Source organism: Apodemus sylvaticus, chromosome 3 (genome assembly GCF_947179515.1).
Source record: "Apodemus sylvaticus chromosome 3, mApoSyl1.1, whole genome shotgun sequence".
Classification (NCBI taxonomy): Eukaryota; Metazoa; Chordata; class Mammalia; order Rodentia; family Muridae; genus Apodemus; species Apodemus sylvaticus.
In genome coordinates this window covers 74,843,278-74,861,378 of record NC_067474.1, presented here as the reverse complement: position 1 = coordinate 74,861,378, position 18,101 = coordinate 74,843,278, and the positions used below count along the sequence as shown (strand labels likewise).

Below are 18,101 nucleotides of genomic sequence, written 5' to 3'. Positions count from 1 at the left end.
CCACAGTACCAGTCACCCACCCAGGGTCTCTTTGGATCCGCAGATGAAAGACACACATCTTTCATCTTTAGCGTGCCTTACTGGCGCAGTGGCTGGGTACTTCTCAGCCTTCCCTCCAGCACTCCTGGCTAAACACCTTCCAAATCTACCTTTGAGTTTGTTGCCTCGTTACCTTCTGTGATACCCATTGGCCTTTGCTGCCCAAGACATGTCTGGGCTGCCCTTCCGTGGGCCGCTTTCCCTTTCTGTCTACATTTTGAATGGTTGCCCCTGCAACTCTGAGTCTGTTCTCCCCCTCTCCCCTGAGAATGGTGATCTCCTCTCTCCCTGCGTCTTAGCCTGAGAAACTCTAAGGGTCCCACCCCGTCTCCCTTTTCCCAGCCCTTAGCCACTGGCGTTTTTGTTGATCCGTCAAAAACCATTGGGGGCAGGGACCTTCCACATCAGTACACTCAGATTCCCAGTTAAATCAAAGCATCAGAATCACTCCTCTACAGGCACAAGCCTAGCACAACTGTCACCTGAGAGGCTTCACCCAGCAGCTGATGGAAACACATGCAGAGACCCACAAACATTAGGCAGAGCTCTGGGAATCTTTTAGAAGAGGGGAGGAATGATTGAAAGAGTCTGAAAGGTCAAGGACACCACAAGAAAAGCTGCAGAATCAACTCTCCTGGGCCCACTGGGGCTCCTAGAGACTGAACCGACAACCAGATAGCATGCACGGGGCTGACCTAGGCCCCCGACGCGTAGGTAACAGGTGTGTTGCCACAGACCACCCCAGCCGGCTATGGGGGGTCCCTGGGATGAGGGTTCTCGAAGTCCAGGCGGGTAAGGATTCGGCGATGACAAACAGAAACAAACACAGAGGCAGTTTGAACCTGAGTGTATTTTGCAGCTCTCAAGCAGGGAATTTTATACATAAAACCAAACATGACACAGCTCTTAGAAACCGTATCCAGCGAAACAATCATGAATACCAACAAGAATCATTGGCATAGTAAAGTTCAGAAATCATCCAAGCATTACAGCTCTGAAACTATGTGTTCACAAACAGAACAGGTAATGTCATCATCAAAAATATAACAATTCTAAAAAAATATATTCAATAGGGCGATGATCCAAGGCTAGTGGCATATTCCCAAGAAGAGGTTAATAAATCTATGGTCAGTGCTCTTAACCACTGAACTAACTTTGCAGCCCCTATGGTTAATTATTGCTTATATCTAATACTTGATTTTTATAAATCTTCAAAACATACATTTTAACTATTTTAATTCTTTCTAATTAAGGCTTTCTTTACCATATACCAAAACCCACCTCCGATGACACATGTGTAGCCATATGAAATTTTATTGTTCAGAAAGTTTTTATCTATCATAATAATTTTGTAAGCGATTTGAAAAGTAAAGCGTTGGTTTCCCTGGAGATAAGGTCATGTTAGTGACCTGTCTCAAGGGGTGATTTCCACCCATTATTCTTGCTTAAGATCATGGTCTGGGCCACCAGGAACCTGTAGGTAAGGAAAGGAATGAAAGAAAACAAAACAGAAAAATTGCCATGAGAACTACGGCTCAATGTGTCTTCTCTGGCCGAGAGTTCTAGGAGCCCTCCTTCTTTTGAAGTCTAATGCCTCAGTCTGTGGAACTTGTCACACAGATGCTACTGGGGTCAGTGTGTCAGTGTGCAGCTTGGTGGGACTATCAAGCATGTAATTATAACACCAGCTTTATTTACACATTTTTGCTTTTTTTTGACTTAATAAACGGATGACTTTATTAAGAGAAAACAAGATAGGTATTTATCTCAAATCATTCACAAAACCGAAGCACATACACTTACTCATATAATACTTGGGTTTAAAAATTATTTAAAACACCAATGTTAAACCTGATGTTCAGGTGTAAAATACAAACCACCAAAACACAAGCTTGCACAGCCGAATGAATGGATATAGACACATGAGTGGTAATGAGGGAAGGCTTGGGCACTGGGCAGTGCCTTAAGAACATTAAGATCCTAGAACACTGACACACGGGTCTCCAGTGGATCAGGAGCAGGAATCCAATGAGTGGCCTGCATGAACAAGGGCGACTTTGGGGAAAATACTGTTCCTTTCCTCAGAAACGGTGTGTGGTTCTCGCTATCCTCATGGTCACTTAGGCTGCCCCTAATGGGATCTGGCCACCCATGTGGCTGTCCAAGTAATTCCTCCGAGGACACCTGGCACTCAGCGCCTGCCCTCCAGGGACTCTTAAGCACCTTAAAAACTGAAAGTCTTGTTCTTCCTGTCTCTCTATCTGTCCCTGGCATAGTGGCTAAAGTCTGTGAGTAAGGAGAGAGGGGGGAAAGGTCCTGTGTGGCCTTAGGCAAAGTACTTAACTTCTCTGTGTTTTATATCTCCATTTGCTATCACTGCACTGACTAGGCTGTGTGGAGATTCCATCAGTTCCTAACTGTAAGATGTTTGTGCACTGACAGATGACAGAGTAACCTTCACCCTCAGCTCAATGACACACTTGCATGAACAGAGGAGAGAGAGAGAGAGAGAGAGCCAAACCTGACTTTGTTAATCACCCATTGGAGTCCACTTCTCAAGGCACTAAAATGCAAAACCATGCTGATCCCTGACTCAAGAAAGTCTGATAATCCTCCATTATATGGATGAAGAAACAAGTGGCACAGAGAGGCTACACGTGCTAGAGAAAGACACACAGGAGTGGAGCGCAAGCGATGTTACAGCTAAGACATGAGGACTCCTCTCTAACTCCTGTAGTAGCAGCCATGAGGAGAGTTGCTGGTTCTGATTAGAACTTGTTTGTCCAGGCTGAGAAAACACACTGAAGACCGCGGGGACAGGTCCAGATCCTGTCAACTTCTACATGACTGACCTCTATGGACTCTAATCCCCTTGTCTGGAAGTTCAGCACAGCATGCACACATCTCTCAAGCCACACACCTGAGATGAAAGCATAGCACACTTTGAACTGGTGCAGGGGATGTGGCCGGTTAGGGTTAGGGTTAACTTTGCCTCTAGCCCCTACCCCATACACAAATGCAGATGTATACACACAGACACACACACACACACATACACATACACACACAAGACTCACCAAAGACCCCCCATATCCCCCCACACAGAGCCACCCACATCCACCCCCCACCCCCCCAAAGACACACACACACACATACACGCACACACACACAGACCCCCCTAAAGACCGTCCACATCCCCCCACACAGAGCCACCCACATCCACCCCCCACCCCCCCAAAGACACACACACACACATACACGCACACACACACAGACCCCCCTAAAGACCGTCCACATCCCCCCACACAGAGCCACCCACATCCACCCCCCCACCCCCCCAAAGACACACACACAGACCCCCCAAAGACCCCCCCATATCCCCCCACACAGAGCAACCCACATCCACCCCCCACCTCCCCACAGACAGACACACACACACACACACACACACACACACACGCAACAGCAATAGACTATTATTCTGCTCTAGTACTGTGGACCGATAGCTCTTCCTGAGGCTCGCAGGCAAGATTGAACATTGTTCTTTTTTTAAGGCCAAATGAGGCCCCTCTCAAGACCCTTCCCCAGGCTAAAAGCTAGGCCCAGAACTTTCAGTGTCTGTCTGTCGTCTGTCCCATTCCCCTTCAGAGGCTGCGGGACATAGTGGGTTGAACTGGCCTTGGCTGATATTGCAGCACTGTGGATAGATCAAACACAGCCAGGCTGGAGCTTTTCCAGAAGCCCAGACTATGGGGAGCCCATCCTGGTGTCTTCCCGACATCCAGGTTGTGCAATGGAAGATTGAGAAATATAGGAATTCTGGCTTAGAGAAAAAAAGCTACAACCTGTGCCTTCTGGGAAAAAAACCTGGCCAGGTCACAGGGGCCCATGGATCAGAACCATGTCCTGCTGGCTCTCCTGTCCCTTGTGTCTCGTCTACAAGCCACAGAGAGGCTGCAGACACCGTCATGGTTCTGACCCCCAGACCAGCCTCTGTAATGTCCACCCAACTCTGCTGCCTGCCACCTGCCCAGCTCGGCTCTGGGTCCCCACTGCAGCTTGCAAACCAGCACTTCTGTTGTGTGTGCCCAAGCCTCCCTGTTGCTACCGTCATCTGAAGTGAATCCCTGGCTCTGGGCAAGGCTTGTTCCCTTCCTGCACCTTGGACCCAGAGCCATGCTGAAGCCTGTATACCTGTCAGGAGTTGGTGTCTGAACTGCTCAGCATACAAAACCAGTAATGTCAGACTTTCTTCCACACCTTTTGTCCTAGGCAGGTGCTATGAATTCTGTCATGTGCAGATGTTACTCACAGTAGCAGAAGGGGGATACAGTCACGTTTATCATCCCATGAACAGATAACTTGAGATCTGCCCACAATGTTTGTAGTCAGCCTTGATGACAGCCATCTTGAATTATATGTGCCACAATTACTTTTGGGTGACCCATCTTCTGTTTCCTTCCCTTGCTTTGTTTCTCAGGAAGCTTTATAGAAGGTAAAACATTGGCATGGTATGTGTTGCTTTTGTATATATGTAGACATGTATGTGTTTGTGTGTATGTGCGTGTGCATGTATTCATTTATGCATGCATGAATGTGTGTGCATGAGTGTGTGCGTGCAGAGGCCAGTGATCAACTTCAGCTGTCGGTCCTCAGGAGGTGTCTGGCTTATATTTTGAGGTAGGGTCTCTCACTGAACCCGGAGCTCATTGATTTGGCTAGGCTAGTCCACAGGCCCCAGGCATCCTCCTGCCTCCACTGTCCCTTTGCTAGGATTACAAGTGTGTACCACTTACCTCTGACTTTTTATGTGGGGCTGGGACTTGAACTCTGGTTCTCACACTTGGACAGTAAAGCCTTTACTAACTGAGTCATCTTCCTAGTCCTGGCACATGGAGCTCTAAAACCAGGCTCTGTGGCAGGAGTGTACTCTTCCTTCTAGCCCAAATGACAATGGTTCGCTTGGTGTTGCTGTAACCAGGACTGCCTTTCTGTAGTAGAATCCTCAAGTAAATTGCACCCTGTACAGCAACTTCTTTTCTTTGTTTTCATAGCACCTGCAGTCATTAAACATTCTGGGGTGGGGTGACTCAGAACAATGAGATGTAACAGTATCACTGTCAAAATGAACAAAGAAACAATGTATGGGACGCCCACCTGCAAAGCCCTGGGCCCCATTCCCTGACTGTGGAGTGCAGCTGGAAGGGGAGGGGCCATGACCGGACAGCGCCAGGCTTAGGGGCTTGGATGGAGAACAGCTCTCTACACTTTGACGCCTCACTCTTCTTTCTGAACTCTGGGCAGACAGCACTTCTATTGTCCTGAGCTTTAAGCTCCAAGCCTCTGCCTCAGCAGGACACTCTGGAAGCATCTTCCCACCTCCTGCAGGAACTGCCTTTTCGCACTGCGAAGAAGAAGCGTCAGACCACAGACTCTGTCTTTCCATTGCTCAGTTTTAAATATTTATTTAAAGTCCAGAAGGGAACGGGAGAAACAGAACCCACTGGGGGTTTGAACACACTGACGTTTAGACAGAAACGAAAGAACAACAGCGCTTCACGTGACATCAATGCACATCAAGTGACGAGGAGACAGAGTGAGACACAGGCGGGAACATGGGCAACAGCACTCAGATGGGGACCAGACGACAAAAAGCACATCTAGGCTTCGGGGACAGGCTGGGGCACACAGGCAGTATAACAGGGAAGGTTGGGTGGGAGTGAGGTTTTAAATAATTAAAATCGAATCCAATTCCCCCACAAGACACAACTTTAGAAACATACAAATATAGACTTTTACATCCATCTTTCTTCTAAAAAAATAATTCCATAATTAAAATAACTTCAGAATCCAATTGGGGTCCTGACTTATTTAGGTTGCATGGATAGACAGACGGGGTTCTCAAAACTGTTCCTTCCCCCACCCCACCCAAATTGGCACCTACGGGAAAGAACATTGGGTTTCTACACAGCTGTGCAAGGTTGTAAAGCCAGGAAGGTTTGGCTGCATGTGGAAGGTCGGGCTCCCGGGAGGGCAGACCTTGGGATGTCACCTGGGCTCCTGGGAGAGCAGACCTTGGGATGTCACCTGGGCTCCTGGGAGAGCAGACCTTGGGACATCACCTAGGCTCCCGGGAGGGCAGACCTTGGGATGTCACCTGGGCTCCTGGGAGGGCAGACCTTGGGATGTCACCTGGGCTCCTGGGAGGGCAGACCTTGGGATGTCACCTGGGCTCCTGGGAGGGCAGACCTGGCTTCAGGGATGGCTCTGCACTTGGCCCACCTTCAAGATCATCCCTAACCAAGTATCTTCCTCAAAATCAAGGAGTGTTCTCCCAGGGCAGGTTTTCTAAAGGGAACCAGGCCCCTCTAGAAGCAAGGAGGACCACATCAAAATGCCCCCTCAAAAGACATAATGCCTCAAAACCCAGTATTAGCAGAAATCTCTCTACTGGTTTCTGGGAAGATTTTTTTGTTGTTGTCTTTTGCTTTTCCTTTTTTTTCCTTTTCTTCCATTTCTTTCTTTTCCTTTTGTTCCTTTTCAGCGGGCAGGCGATGCTAGTAACATTTTTAACTCCTCATTTGGAGGAGAGAAAGATAAGTAGGCTAGGCCCCACTCAGAAAGTTTCTTTAAAGCCTGTGGCAACAAAAATAGTAGCACCTTCAGAATCTTAAATAAGTTTCTTTTTCTCCTTAAAAAAAAAATCACATACATTACAAGAGACACTTGTGAGCACCAGCGATTTCACAATGGGAGGTAGCACAGAGCACCCCAGCCCAGGGGTCAGCACCCTAGTCTAGGGGCCAGCACCCAGCCTGGGGGAGTCTGCCTCTACACACCCCCAGCCTCTCTTGTTCTACGTTACCTCTCCAAAGTGAAAAAATAGTAACACACCTTCTCTTTGTTTAAATAATATATATAGATAGATTTCTTTCTTTCCTTTTCCTCCTCTTTTTTTCCATGTCTCCTTTCTAATATTGCACATCGAAAGCTCCTTAGCAGGGACCAGCCGGCAACACACCCCCGTCCCTTAAGATGGCATCAGTGGAGGGGGGTCTCTGGGCAGTTGGGGAGCAGGGATGTCTACAGAGCTGGGTAACAGGCATGGGCTGGAGTGGGCTACACGCCCAGCTTGCTTCTGACTGGCTCTTTGGTTGGTTCTTGGGGCTGAGCTGGGATGGGTGGCTCCCCAGGACAGCCTCAGACCTGCTACTCCTTCTCAACTCCCGCTGAGCAGACAACAGCTAGACCTGCACCAGGGTCCTAAGGCAAGGGCCTGCAACTCCTGGGACCAGCTGTCCCCATCTCTTCCCTTTCCCCACAAGGCTTAGATGAGCCTAGAGGTCAGAGGTCAGAGGTCAGAGGAAGCATGCAGGTCCAACTTCCAGGCGGTACTGCTTCCCTGAAGAGACAGGTGGGAGGTTGTCCACACTGACGATGGGCAGCTGCTGGGGATCCTGGGTCCGGAAGGTGAACAGCGTCTGATGCCAGCGGCCATCGTGGACCTGGAAGTAGGCAGAAGACGGGTGAATGTGAGTCTTGACATTTACAAATGCATCTTGCATCTTTCACTTTCAGAAGCAAGGGCTTGTAGGTGGCACATCTGGGCACACATCGGCTTGGCTGCTTACAGTTTTTTTAAAAAATATTTTTTGAATATTTTTGTTTTTGATTTTTTAAATTATATATATTTGGTGTGTCTGAGTGTAGGTTTGTGCATGTAAATGCAGGTGCCCTTGAAGACCAGAAGATGATGTCAGATGCTCTGAAGCCATAATTACGAGCTGTCCAACATGAGTGCTGAGAACTAAACTCGGGTTATGTGCCTCTCCATCTATCTACTATCTATCCATCCATCCATCTACTATCTATCCATCCATCCATCTACTATCCATCCATCCATCTACTATCCATCTATCCATCTACTATCTATCCATCCATCTACTATCCATCCATCCATCTACTATCCATCCATCCATCTACTATCTATCCATCCATCCATCTACTATCTATCCATCCATCTACTATCTATCCATCCATCTACTATCTATCCATTCATCCATCTACTATCTATCCATTCATCCATCTACTATCTATCCATCCATCTACTATCTATCCATCCATCTACTATCTATCCATCCATCTACTATCTATCCATCCATCCATCTACTATCTATCTATCTACTATCATCTATCTATCATCTATCATCTACATCCATGTATGTATCTATCCATCCATCCACTCACCCACCCTCCAATCAACTACTGGGATCATAAATGTGAACTATCACACTGACCTCAATTTTTTATTTTCTTTTGTCTTTTATTCTTGTAACAATGTATAAAATTCACTGGGTTTTAGCTTTGGGGAGCATTCCTAGTTATTTTCCATTCTATACGTAGAATCTCCCGCTCCAAGGGCAGCCAGTCTGCTTGATTACATACGGGCTCCATATTTACACAGAGCTGTTTTTGAACACCCTTTTCTCAGTAGTTTCACCTGAGGAACCAGCTTCCCCGCATCCTGAATGACACTGCGTATTACCAGCTTTACTTTATGAAAGTAGTTTTACTATCTCCTGCAGCCCTTACAGCCTGTCATGTTTAAGACATTTTAAAAAGAGCAAAAATATTAACAGAAAGAATGCACTCTGGTTGTTGGGGTGAAGAGAATGGACGCTCTTTTGAAGGGGCCTTTGCAAATAACAATGTTTCTATGAACATGAAGACCTTTTAACAGCATAAAATTCCCCTTGGAAGGTTCCCAGAGAGGTTAATCTAGGGAATGCTTGCCCGGGGTAGATAAGACCCTGGTTCACTCCTGGCAACACACATACATGCACATACATATGCACATGGGCATGCACACAGAGAATGCCTAAAAAAGAAAGTGAATAAACCCCAAGTTACTAAATACAGCATTCTAATAACATGATGATACAAGTTGTATGCAGTATAGTATAAAATTATGACATACAAGTTTCTCCCACTGTCCCTGCATCAGGGACAAAGAGGGGCTGCTTACCTTGCAGCCATCCATAGACACCTCTGGCCTGAGCTGACCCCCGGCTTCGAAGACCTGTCCATTCCAGGCACGAAAGCGCACGGCTCGTTTGGCAGAAGGGCGCCCTGGGCTCTCCTGCCACACCGTCATGTTCAGGCAGTGGATTGTGATGTGCTGTGTCCCCTCGGAGCTGAGCAGGTGCAAGAAATTCATCTGGACCCGGCTAACAGCAAACTCCGCCTGTAGGGAAGAGGCAGGTGGGAAGCGGCCCCCTGCTGCCCTGAGATCCTGCACCTTCCTAGAGGGCACCAGGGTAAGCCCTTTCCCAGACAGCTTTCCTGTGACATCTGCCCACTCGAAAGGCAGGGAAACTGAGTTCTGTGTGAACTGGTCCTGTAGCCTAGTGGCTGTTCAGTCCCAGAAACAGAAGTCCAACGGTCTTGCTGCAGTCTGCCCCCCTGCCCCACCCCCAGGAGGGTAGACTAAGGGTCCAGCCAGGTCCAGAAGATGGCAAGGATTTTGCCCAAGCAGAGAGTGGAGGAAGTACAAGGAGCCTTAGAACTTAACCTATAAAAGACTCAAGAGTTATCAGAGATGTGGTGTAGGGTTGTTGGGGGCAGGGATTAGTGGAAGGTGGTTAGTTCATTGAAGGTGTGCCCTTCAAGAGGATATGAGGATCCAGCCCTTTCCAGTCTTTTTCTCCCCCTTCCCATTCCTGATGGACAGGGAGTAAGTAGCTTTCCTCTACTATAACCCTCACCACAGACCCTGGGGCAAAAGAGCCAACCAATCAGCAGGAAGCAAAGGAAACATTTTTTTTTCCTTCCAGTTGTGACTCTGCTATTTTGTTACAATGACACAAAGCTAACTAAGGTAGTCTGTCATTGTTCCCAGTGGAGGTGGTAATACCCTGGGTATCTGTCCTGCCAATCCAGACATATCTCTGCTTAACAGGCTTGCCATGCAGTCCCGAAACCTACAAGTCACCCAGAAAGGGAGTCAGCAGAGGTTACTGTGTCCTTACTGGGCTGTGAGCTCCAGATGCAGGGTGGCAGGCAGGTCTGACCCACCCCCCCACCATGGCTCAGGGTCAGGCTAGGTCGTGAAGTCAGCAGGCTTGCTGAGCAGCTGGCTGAGGAGTGGATGGAGCCTTGTCTCAGCCATGGAGAGGCACCTGTGGAGTCTATGGATACAATGGTGGGGGGCACCTGTGGAGTCTATGGATACAATGGTCTGGGGGCACCTGTGGAGTCTATGGATGCAATGATCTGGGGGCACCTGTGGAGTCTATGGATACAATGGTCCGGGGGCACCTGTGGTGTCTATGGATGCAATGGTCCGGGGGCACCTGTGGTGTCTATGGATACACTGGTGGGGCCACCTGTGGAGTCTATGGATACAATGGTCCAGGGGCACCTGTGGAGTCTGTGGATACAATGGTCCGGGGACACCTGTGGAGTCTATGGATACAATGGTGGGGAGGAGGGGGGCACCTGTGGAGTCTATGGATGCAATGGTCTGGGGCTCCCTGCCTTTCCTGTAGCCAAGCAGCTTCTTTATGTGGTACCCCACTCCACTCTCAAGTCGCATGGACAACTTGTAGAAACAGACAGGAATGCCCAGGCCTCTGAGCTGCTGCCAGCCTGCTCTATTGCTGAGTCACCTGGCCTCACCCCAAAGTGCTTAGCTCAGGGACAGACATGGTGTCCGGCACTGAACAGGAGTTAATGAGTACGCATGCAAGAGTGACACGCGCTTCAGATAAACACTCTTCTGAGTTTATGCCAACAGTTCCTGATTCTCTGGGACTAACTGCTCTGCTTTCACCCAATCTGAGACAGACTATTCCTAGAGAAGCCAGGGCCTTCAGCACGGCGCGGTGTGAAAGAGTTTGTTCATCACGCATAAAGTTCCACATGTCCCCCAAATTCTAAGTGGGTAAACTAAGTCTCAAGAGGTGGGTTTCCCCCTCAGCCTTTGAGAAGAACAAGCAGGATGCGGGTTAGATATTGCAAGGTGGGCAGAGCCTGTGGCAGTGGGGAGCAGATGGTACCTTGGAGGCCGTGATGGGCTTCAGGCACGTCTGCCCACCCTGTGTAAAGTTGCAGGAGACTTCAATGGTGTCAGAGGAGCAGCCGAGGTTGGGGTCCACCCAGTAGGTACCTGCAGGAGAGCAGAACAGAGCTGTGTGTATCAGGAAGGAGCCTGGAGGGGCTTCCGTAGGACCTGGACTGGTGACTCAGCGGGGCTGCCATGGGGTGGGATGTGAAGGGCAGGACAGGCAGACACAGGGAATCTCAAGGCACAGACAGAGAAGGATGCCTTCAGGGTGGAGCTGGTGTGTGGGAGAGTCTCATGGCCAGGCAACACTCCCTGTGCTACGGCTGAGGTGCATCTACTCTACAGAGTGGATAGCTAGGCGCTCAGCTTCTCCATGTTCTTCAAGGCTCAGGCTTCGTCCTGGGACCTGCTCAGAGAGCTAAGGCCCAGGGCCATACTCTGGCCTCCCGCCCCGCCCACGTCTGCACTTGTGCATACATCTGGCTTCCCTGCTGGGGTTCCCGGATGGATGCTAAGAGCTCAGCAGCCCAGAAGGGATGCCCCAATATCTACTTTAGCCCTGTGCCCAGCAGGGAGGGATCAGGTGACACCATGGCTTGTCCCCATTCACAGGCAAGAAGTCAGGTGAGCTTAGGTGAGACTCCCTGCTGAAGAGTACCCCTGGGGTTCTCCTAGCCCTTAAAAGGTGTTTTTGTTGGTTTGTTTGTTTTAGGGGGGTTGTTTTGTTCAAAGTTCTTCTCTTATTCTCTGATTAGACTCAGCTTACAGCACTGTGGGCTATCGTCCTCTCTACAATATCCTCAAAGCTTGAACCACAGACCTGGCCGGCAGACTGTGAAGCTTTATTTGCCGAGCCAATAAATGACGCTGTGCATCTATTTCCACGAGGACAGAAACTTGGCTAAGATGTGCCAAGGACCCAGCACTCCATGGCCCTGAGCTCTTCTTGAAACTGTGCCACCCCAACGCAGACAGGAAGCCCCTCCTCAGCCTCATAGACAACCTTACCATCCGACATCTTCTTCTCACAGTCCATGAGGTCCCGGCAGACCCGGGCTGGGTTCTCCTTGGTGCCCAAGGGCGTCTTAATGCTCTGGATGAGGTTGCTGAGGTAGTGTAAGGTTTTGAAGATCTCCCCTCCCTGGTCTAGCACCAGCTGGTCCGGATAGCTGTACCCCTGCTATGGAGAAGCAGGGCCATTGGCCCATTAAGTGCTTGGGCCTTGTCCAAGGTCCCAGACACATTGTTTTTAATTCTCACTGTCTGGGGAATCTGGTGACCAGCCAGTTCATGGCAAGCTTAGACTGGTTACTCCTCCTTCAAACAGCTCAGGAGAGGGAGGGTCAGAGATACAATGTAGCAGGGACACAATGTAGCTGATTCCTTGCCTCAGGCCTATGAAACCCAGCAGCGTAGGTGGGAGGTCTGAACTAGGGGAGTGAGCTCCCCATCATGAGAAGGATACAAGGAGGTAAAGTGGACTCTGATACTGGCTGGAGCAAAGGACAACGAAGACCCATCTCAGCCTGAAGCTGAGGAGCAGAGCTGACCACAGACCAGGTCTCAGTAGCATCCCGGGGCTCACTTGCTTCTGAACAATCCCTTGGTGACCCTGGGAACATTCTCTGAGCTATGGACCAGATGAGCATCCCTTCCTGACTCAGGCCAGCACACACTAGACTCAGAGGCTTCCAAGAAATGCAAGGACAGTGTCTGCATCTAGCTGGGTTCTGGCGGTGTGGGCTGTGGTTTCTATTTAAGCTCTAGTGATAATCTCCACCTGAGACTGTGCGACATCACTAAGAGAAGGGCTCTGATGCTCCTGGTGCCAGACCTCTCTCTCCTTCTCCTAGGACCAGAGGTCATGTGAGCAGAGACCCTGCCAGTACCTCCAATCTGACTGCTCTGTGAGCGTCCATCCATGTCTGGAAAGCTGCCCCAAGGTCATCTTGCTGCTGTGCAAGAAAAAGACAAGGTGTGTGTCCTGTTCCCATCCCGGGGGAAGCCAGTTTCTCAAAATAGAAGCCAGGAGCCCAGGCACACGCTCTCCCACTCACCCCCCCCCCTCCTATGACAGGGTCTTCACCAAGACACACATCCTCTGCTGAGCTCTTTCTTCCTTCGCAGAGTCAATGTTGAATATGTCACTCCCTCCCACTCAGTCCTTAGCTCCCAAGGTCCTCTCGGGATGACATTCAAATGCTTCAGTGCGGTTCGAAACCCTGTTTGAGTGCTGTGGTCTTCAGCCTTGTCTCCCTCTAGCACCAGGCACACACGGTTCTTCTAAGTCCTTAAAAGCTGTGCTTTGCCTAGTCCCAGGATCTTTGCACACCTTCCTCCTGACTGGGGGAAGTCTTTCCTGCCTCCAACACAGTATCTGCTTTTCTCAACTGGGGGGTGGTAATGCTCCCCAGAGGACATTGCTCCCCGACTGAAGCAGTTTTAATTGCTATGACTAGGGGAAGAAATGCTTCTGCATCTCAAGTTTGGAAGTAAGGAATGCTACTAATCTAGCTCAGACACGCAGCCCAGCAAGGCTAGGCTTTTGTTAGCAGTGCTCTGTACTGGTTCGGTGATGAAAGGCTTCTGTGAATGCTTTTGCCTCTAGGCCGGTGAGACCCCTCCTCTATGTCCCCTCAGACCCAATGGCTCCACTGTATTGCTCTTGGGATGCCTAGCCTCAGCCTTGGCACCCAGATGGGTGGAGAATATTGCAAGGGGTGTGGAGCAGGGCTGTTAGGGGGACTCCCAGCTCTGCATCTTCCCACTGAGGGGCCTGACCGAGGGTTCTGTGGTCTGGAAAATAATCTCTCAAATAACGCATTCTCCCAGAATCACTAAGACCATTTCTAATAGTGTCTGGTATATGATGAGCAGTGGGCACATTTCAGCTGTGAATTATTCAGAGCTTGAACTCTCCTTTTACACACCCTGGAAGGAAAAGGGCTTTACCTGGCTCTTCTTTCCCTGCCTGCCTCTCTGATGGAGAAACCAGGGAGGTGACAGGTATGTGCTTTGTAAGTGCAGACAGCAGAGATGGAAAGAACGCAGACTCTGCGCATCTAGTAACCCAGGGCTTCTTCTGCACCTAGCCTTTCCTATTACCACACCCCAGGGATGCTGTTGGTGTCTGACCCAGTGCTCACTGGGGTAGGGACAACGTGGGGCCTAGTTGGTTTCCAGGCTCAGAAGGCTGAGCTCTGATGGGGCTGCTATGCCCACCAGAAAGTAAAAGGGTCCAAATGCACCTGCATGCTTGACCCTCTGGACTGTGGGTCTGAGGAGGAGAGAGCCTATCATTAACCCATGTGTGTGGAGGGCAGGGACAGACCCTGGGGGCTGGAGCTGGAGCAGCCAACTGGTTCACAGTTGGGGACAAGGATGGGTCTCTTGCTCAGGGCTCCTCCTGTGGCTCACGGCCTGTGGCTCCAGCTCCATGGCCATCCTAGAGGACCAGCCACTGTGGCCAGAGAAGTCTCAGCTGCCTCTCCCTTGCCCACCCCACAACCTCATCTCAGGGGGTCAAAAACAATGGTGCAACTTACAAACTGGACGGGATGCCAAGGAGGGCCCTGGAAAAGAAGGTGGAGGGTCAGTATTTGATAGGGACTTGTGCCAGAGGCTGAGGTAGCTGAGGCTACAGGAGCTATCCAGCGGGAGGAAGCACCAGGCCACAAGCCTGTGGGCATGCTGGGTAGCTACTTCTTCTGAGTCGGAACACTTCCTCTTGGGAGGAGGAGCGGGCTCCTAGGACTCAAAAGGAGTCATGGGGCCCTCCCCAGGGGTTGGGGGTGGTAGGTGCTCTCCTGCCAGTTTCCCACACATGAAGTTCTTTCAAAACAAATAAAAACAACCTTGATCTCATTCAGAGGAACCTGCCTCCTGCCCTGGGAATCCAAAACACCCAGCATGCAGCTACCTACCGGTGGGCCCGGCCGGCCCCTCGGACCAGGAGGACCCTGTGGAAGAAAGAAGACACGGTCAGCTCTGGACAGCTCCTTACCCAGGGATGATGTTTCCCTGGGAAAGAAGGATGCAAGGGAGGGAAGAGAGGGATATCATCCAGAGAGAGGGAGAGAGAGACAGAGAGCGAGCGAGCGTGCACTGTGGAAAGCAGAGCCCAAGAGCCCGCCCCCCATTCCCATCCTCAGTCTCAAGTCCTCACACCCACTCTACTTACCCTTGGGCCTTGCAGTCCCTGCAGATAGAATTGAGGGCAGAGACAGTTAGGAGATGTGCTCTGAGCAGCGGGTCCCCCCACATTGCCCCATAGCACTGCCTTCCAGGATATCCACTCACCAAGTCCCCTCGGCTGCCTCTGTCACCTTTGGGACCCTGAAACAAACCATCATAGCATAGCTCAGAGGGAAGTCCTATTCCCCATATGAGCAAATGGAGGCTCAGACTAACCCTGAACCCCGAATCACTTGATCCCAGAACACAGGAGACCCTCGCAGCCTTCCCCTTTGCACATACCGGGAGTCCAGAAGGTCCCAGCATTCCAGGGGGCCCAATGATACCTTCCTTTCCCTAAAGGAGAGAGAGGCTATGAGTCCTCGATCTGGGCCTGGGGAATAGAGTGACAGAGGAGGGTGGCAGCTGAGTGTCCCATGGGAATGACAAGGATACCCCTTCAGGCAGGGCTGGGCCATGCATCTTCTGAGCCCCGCCTCTATGCTGGGTGTGGTCAGGCCAAGCATCCCCTGAGCTGCAAGCATCCTGCATGCTGGGGTGGGGCCAGCCATGCATCTTCTGGACCTCTTCTGCATGCTGGGGTGGGGTGGGGCTGAGCCATATGTTTCCTGAGCCTTCCTGCATGCTGGGGAGGGCCACAAGAGTGGGGAGGGGAAGGACTGGGGTTGTGTCAGGGGGAGAGAGCAAGGGTGTGAAGCTGCCACAACAGCGTGTAGAGGAGACTCTAAGAGCAGAAAGACATGTGTGTACAACCAGCTGGTGGCCAGCCTCGGACCCAGGGTGACTACAAAGCCGGAACAGGAAGGAAGGAGACTTACCATCAAGCCAGGAGGTCCCCGAGGGCCTTGGATGCCTTTGAAGCCAATGTCTCCAGGGGGGCCCTGTGAGAAGCAGAAAAGGGTTGTGCCTGGGGCAGCCACTGGGGAGCACCTAGCAGCCTCCCTGCCCCTGAATTCAGGCTGGCCTGTGCCCTCTTCATTTTATGAGATGCCCTGGGAAGAATTGCAAAGGCTTCTGATTCTTAGGCAGGTACAAGCTATGCGACATCGGGGTGCTAAGTCATGTACGCCTCAGGTCTTAATGTTTACAACAGCCTTCTTTGCCTATTGGGTCCCCCACCCTCCAGACTGGGAAAGCAAGGCTTAGAGACTGAATCATGTGTCTGAGGCACGGAGCTAATCGGCTGAGCACACTTGTAGCTGGCTTCCGGTCCATACTGACAGGAGGGCTAAGTGAAGACTCGTGCAGTGAATCCACACACGGATGAGCCACCCGTGATAGACAGAGGGATGATGGGACTCAGTACCTTGGGTCCAAAGAGGCCAGCCACTCCTGGGAAACCCATCTCGCCAGAGTCACCCTGTGGGGAAAGCAGGTCAAGATGGTGAGGGTGGAGCTAGGACAGGCTGCTGCCTACACCAGGTGCCAGTCAGTCCAGGGGTGCAGTGGACAGGCATCATGCTGTGCCCCCAGATCAGAATCCTCACAGCAATGCTCTATAGTCAAGAGCTCCTGTCTCCGATCCTTATGAGAGAAGACACACAGACCCGCAGATGCTCCTGCCCACCCAAACAGCTCTATAAAGCACAGACTCCTGGCAGAAACCCTCCATTGATGGCTGATTGGAAAATAATTGCATAAACAGTTTCACTCCTTGCTTTTGGATATGAAGGCCTTTCTTTCTTTTCCTTGCCTTATTGCTGTGGCTGGATGCACAGTACCACATCAACAGAAGTGATGGCTTGCTTCTGCTCTTTCAGAGAAAGCACCCAGCCAATCACCTCTATGCATATTAACTGTAGGATTTGCTTACATATCATGCATCAAATTGAGGAAGTTCCCTTCCACACCTACTTTGGTGAGGCTTCCTTCCCCCACCCCTCCCTGATCAGAAGTGAAGTTATAATCTTGTCACATGTGTTTCTTGTATCTACAGTGACAGTCAGGTAGCTTTTCTCTTTCAGTCTGGCAAATTTCTTTAGTATGAATTATACTGACCCACTTTCCAATCCTTGCCTTCCTGTGCACAGTTTCACTTGGCACTGATGCATTACCTCTTCTACGCAGTCTTACTTCTATTTTGATACCACTTTATTGAAAATGGATCCACAAGCTACACTGGTCCATTATGGGTTGTTCGTTTGTTTGTTTGTTTCTCTTAAATGTATTTGACTGACTTTAATGTCATAGTAATAATGACTTTGTGGATGGGGTGGGAGCCTCTTCTGGCTTCTGAAAGTTTACGTAGAGTTAGTGGTACTATTGCCTCTTTAAGCGCAGTAGAATCCCAGGGAGCCACAGTCTGCCTTGTGAGACTTTTATTAAGCTGCAGGCTCACACTTTTTCAGGATACAAGGTGGGCAGGACATCCGCTTCTTTTCGAGTGAGCTTTGAGAGCTTTGCCTTTGAATGGCTTCGCCCACTTTATGTGGGCTGTTTCGTTTCTGGGCTGCTACTCCTTTGCCATAGTTTTGTTATCTCTGATATCTTTAGTGACAGATACCATCTCTTATTCTGACATTAGTAATAACGTGTATTCTATTTTTTTTGTCTTGAGAAGTCTAACTAGACATATATGAATTTTATTGACCTCAGAGACCCATTTATGTATTTATGATCCTCATCATTTGCTTTCTACTGCTTATATTGTTTCTATTTTTCTTAGATTTTTAGGCTGGGCTTTGATGCCGCCACTGACTTACAGTGCTACAAACACTCCCTAGTGCAGCCTGGGCAGTATCCCACAAATTCTGGCCCACTGTGTTCTCATGCTCACTTGATTCAATACACTAGTTTGCCTTCT

At 50.0% G+C, this 18,101-nt stretch overlaps 1 protein-coding gene across 13 annotated transcripts in view; it reads right to left on the bottom strand.

The window, feature by feature from the left end:
* Positions 1 to 5,478: 5,478 nt before the first annotated feature.
* Col27a1 (collagen type XXVII alpha 1 chain) overlaps positions 5,479 to 18,101 on the bottom strand; it is a 120,572-nt gene continuing 107,949 nt past the window's right edge. The window contains exons 50-62 of one of the 13 annotated variants that reach the window (XR_007977024.1): positions 16,605 to 16,658; positions 16,117 to 16,179; positions 15,581 to 15,634; positions 15,404 to 15,439; positions 15,285 to 15,302; positions 15,028 to 15,063; positions 14,650 to 14,676; positions 12,994 to 13,059; positions 12,113 to 12,284; positions 11,097 to 11,206; positions 9,065 to 9,283; positions 6,149 to 7,544; positions 5,479 to 6,113 (exon numbers count right to left, since the gene is read on the bottom strand). Coding sequence is in view for 4 of the 13 variants with exons in the window: in XM_052176608.1 (XP_052032568.1) it covers positions 7,398 to 7,544; positions 9,065 to 9,283; positions 11,097 to 11,206; positions 12,113 to 12,284; positions 12,994 to 13,059; positions 14,650 to 14,676; positions 15,028 to 15,063; positions 15,285 to 15,302; positions 15,404 to 15,439; positions 15,581 to 15,634; positions 16,117 to 16,179; positions 16,605 to 16,658 (1,002 nt within the window). In the remaining 9 variants the exon portion in view is untranslated. Of the gene's footprint in view, positions 7,545 to 9,064; positions 9,284 to 11,096; positions 11,207 to 12,112; positions 12,285 to 12,993; positions 13,060 to 14,649; positions 14,677 to 15,027; positions 15,064 to 15,284; positions 15,303 to 15,403; positions 15,440 to 15,580; positions 15,672 to 16,116; positions 16,180 to 16,604; positions 16,659 to 18,101 lie in introns of those variants that run through there. The other 12 variants (XR_007977023.1, XR_007977029.1, XR_007977026.1 and 9 more) reach the window with 12 other exon arrangements.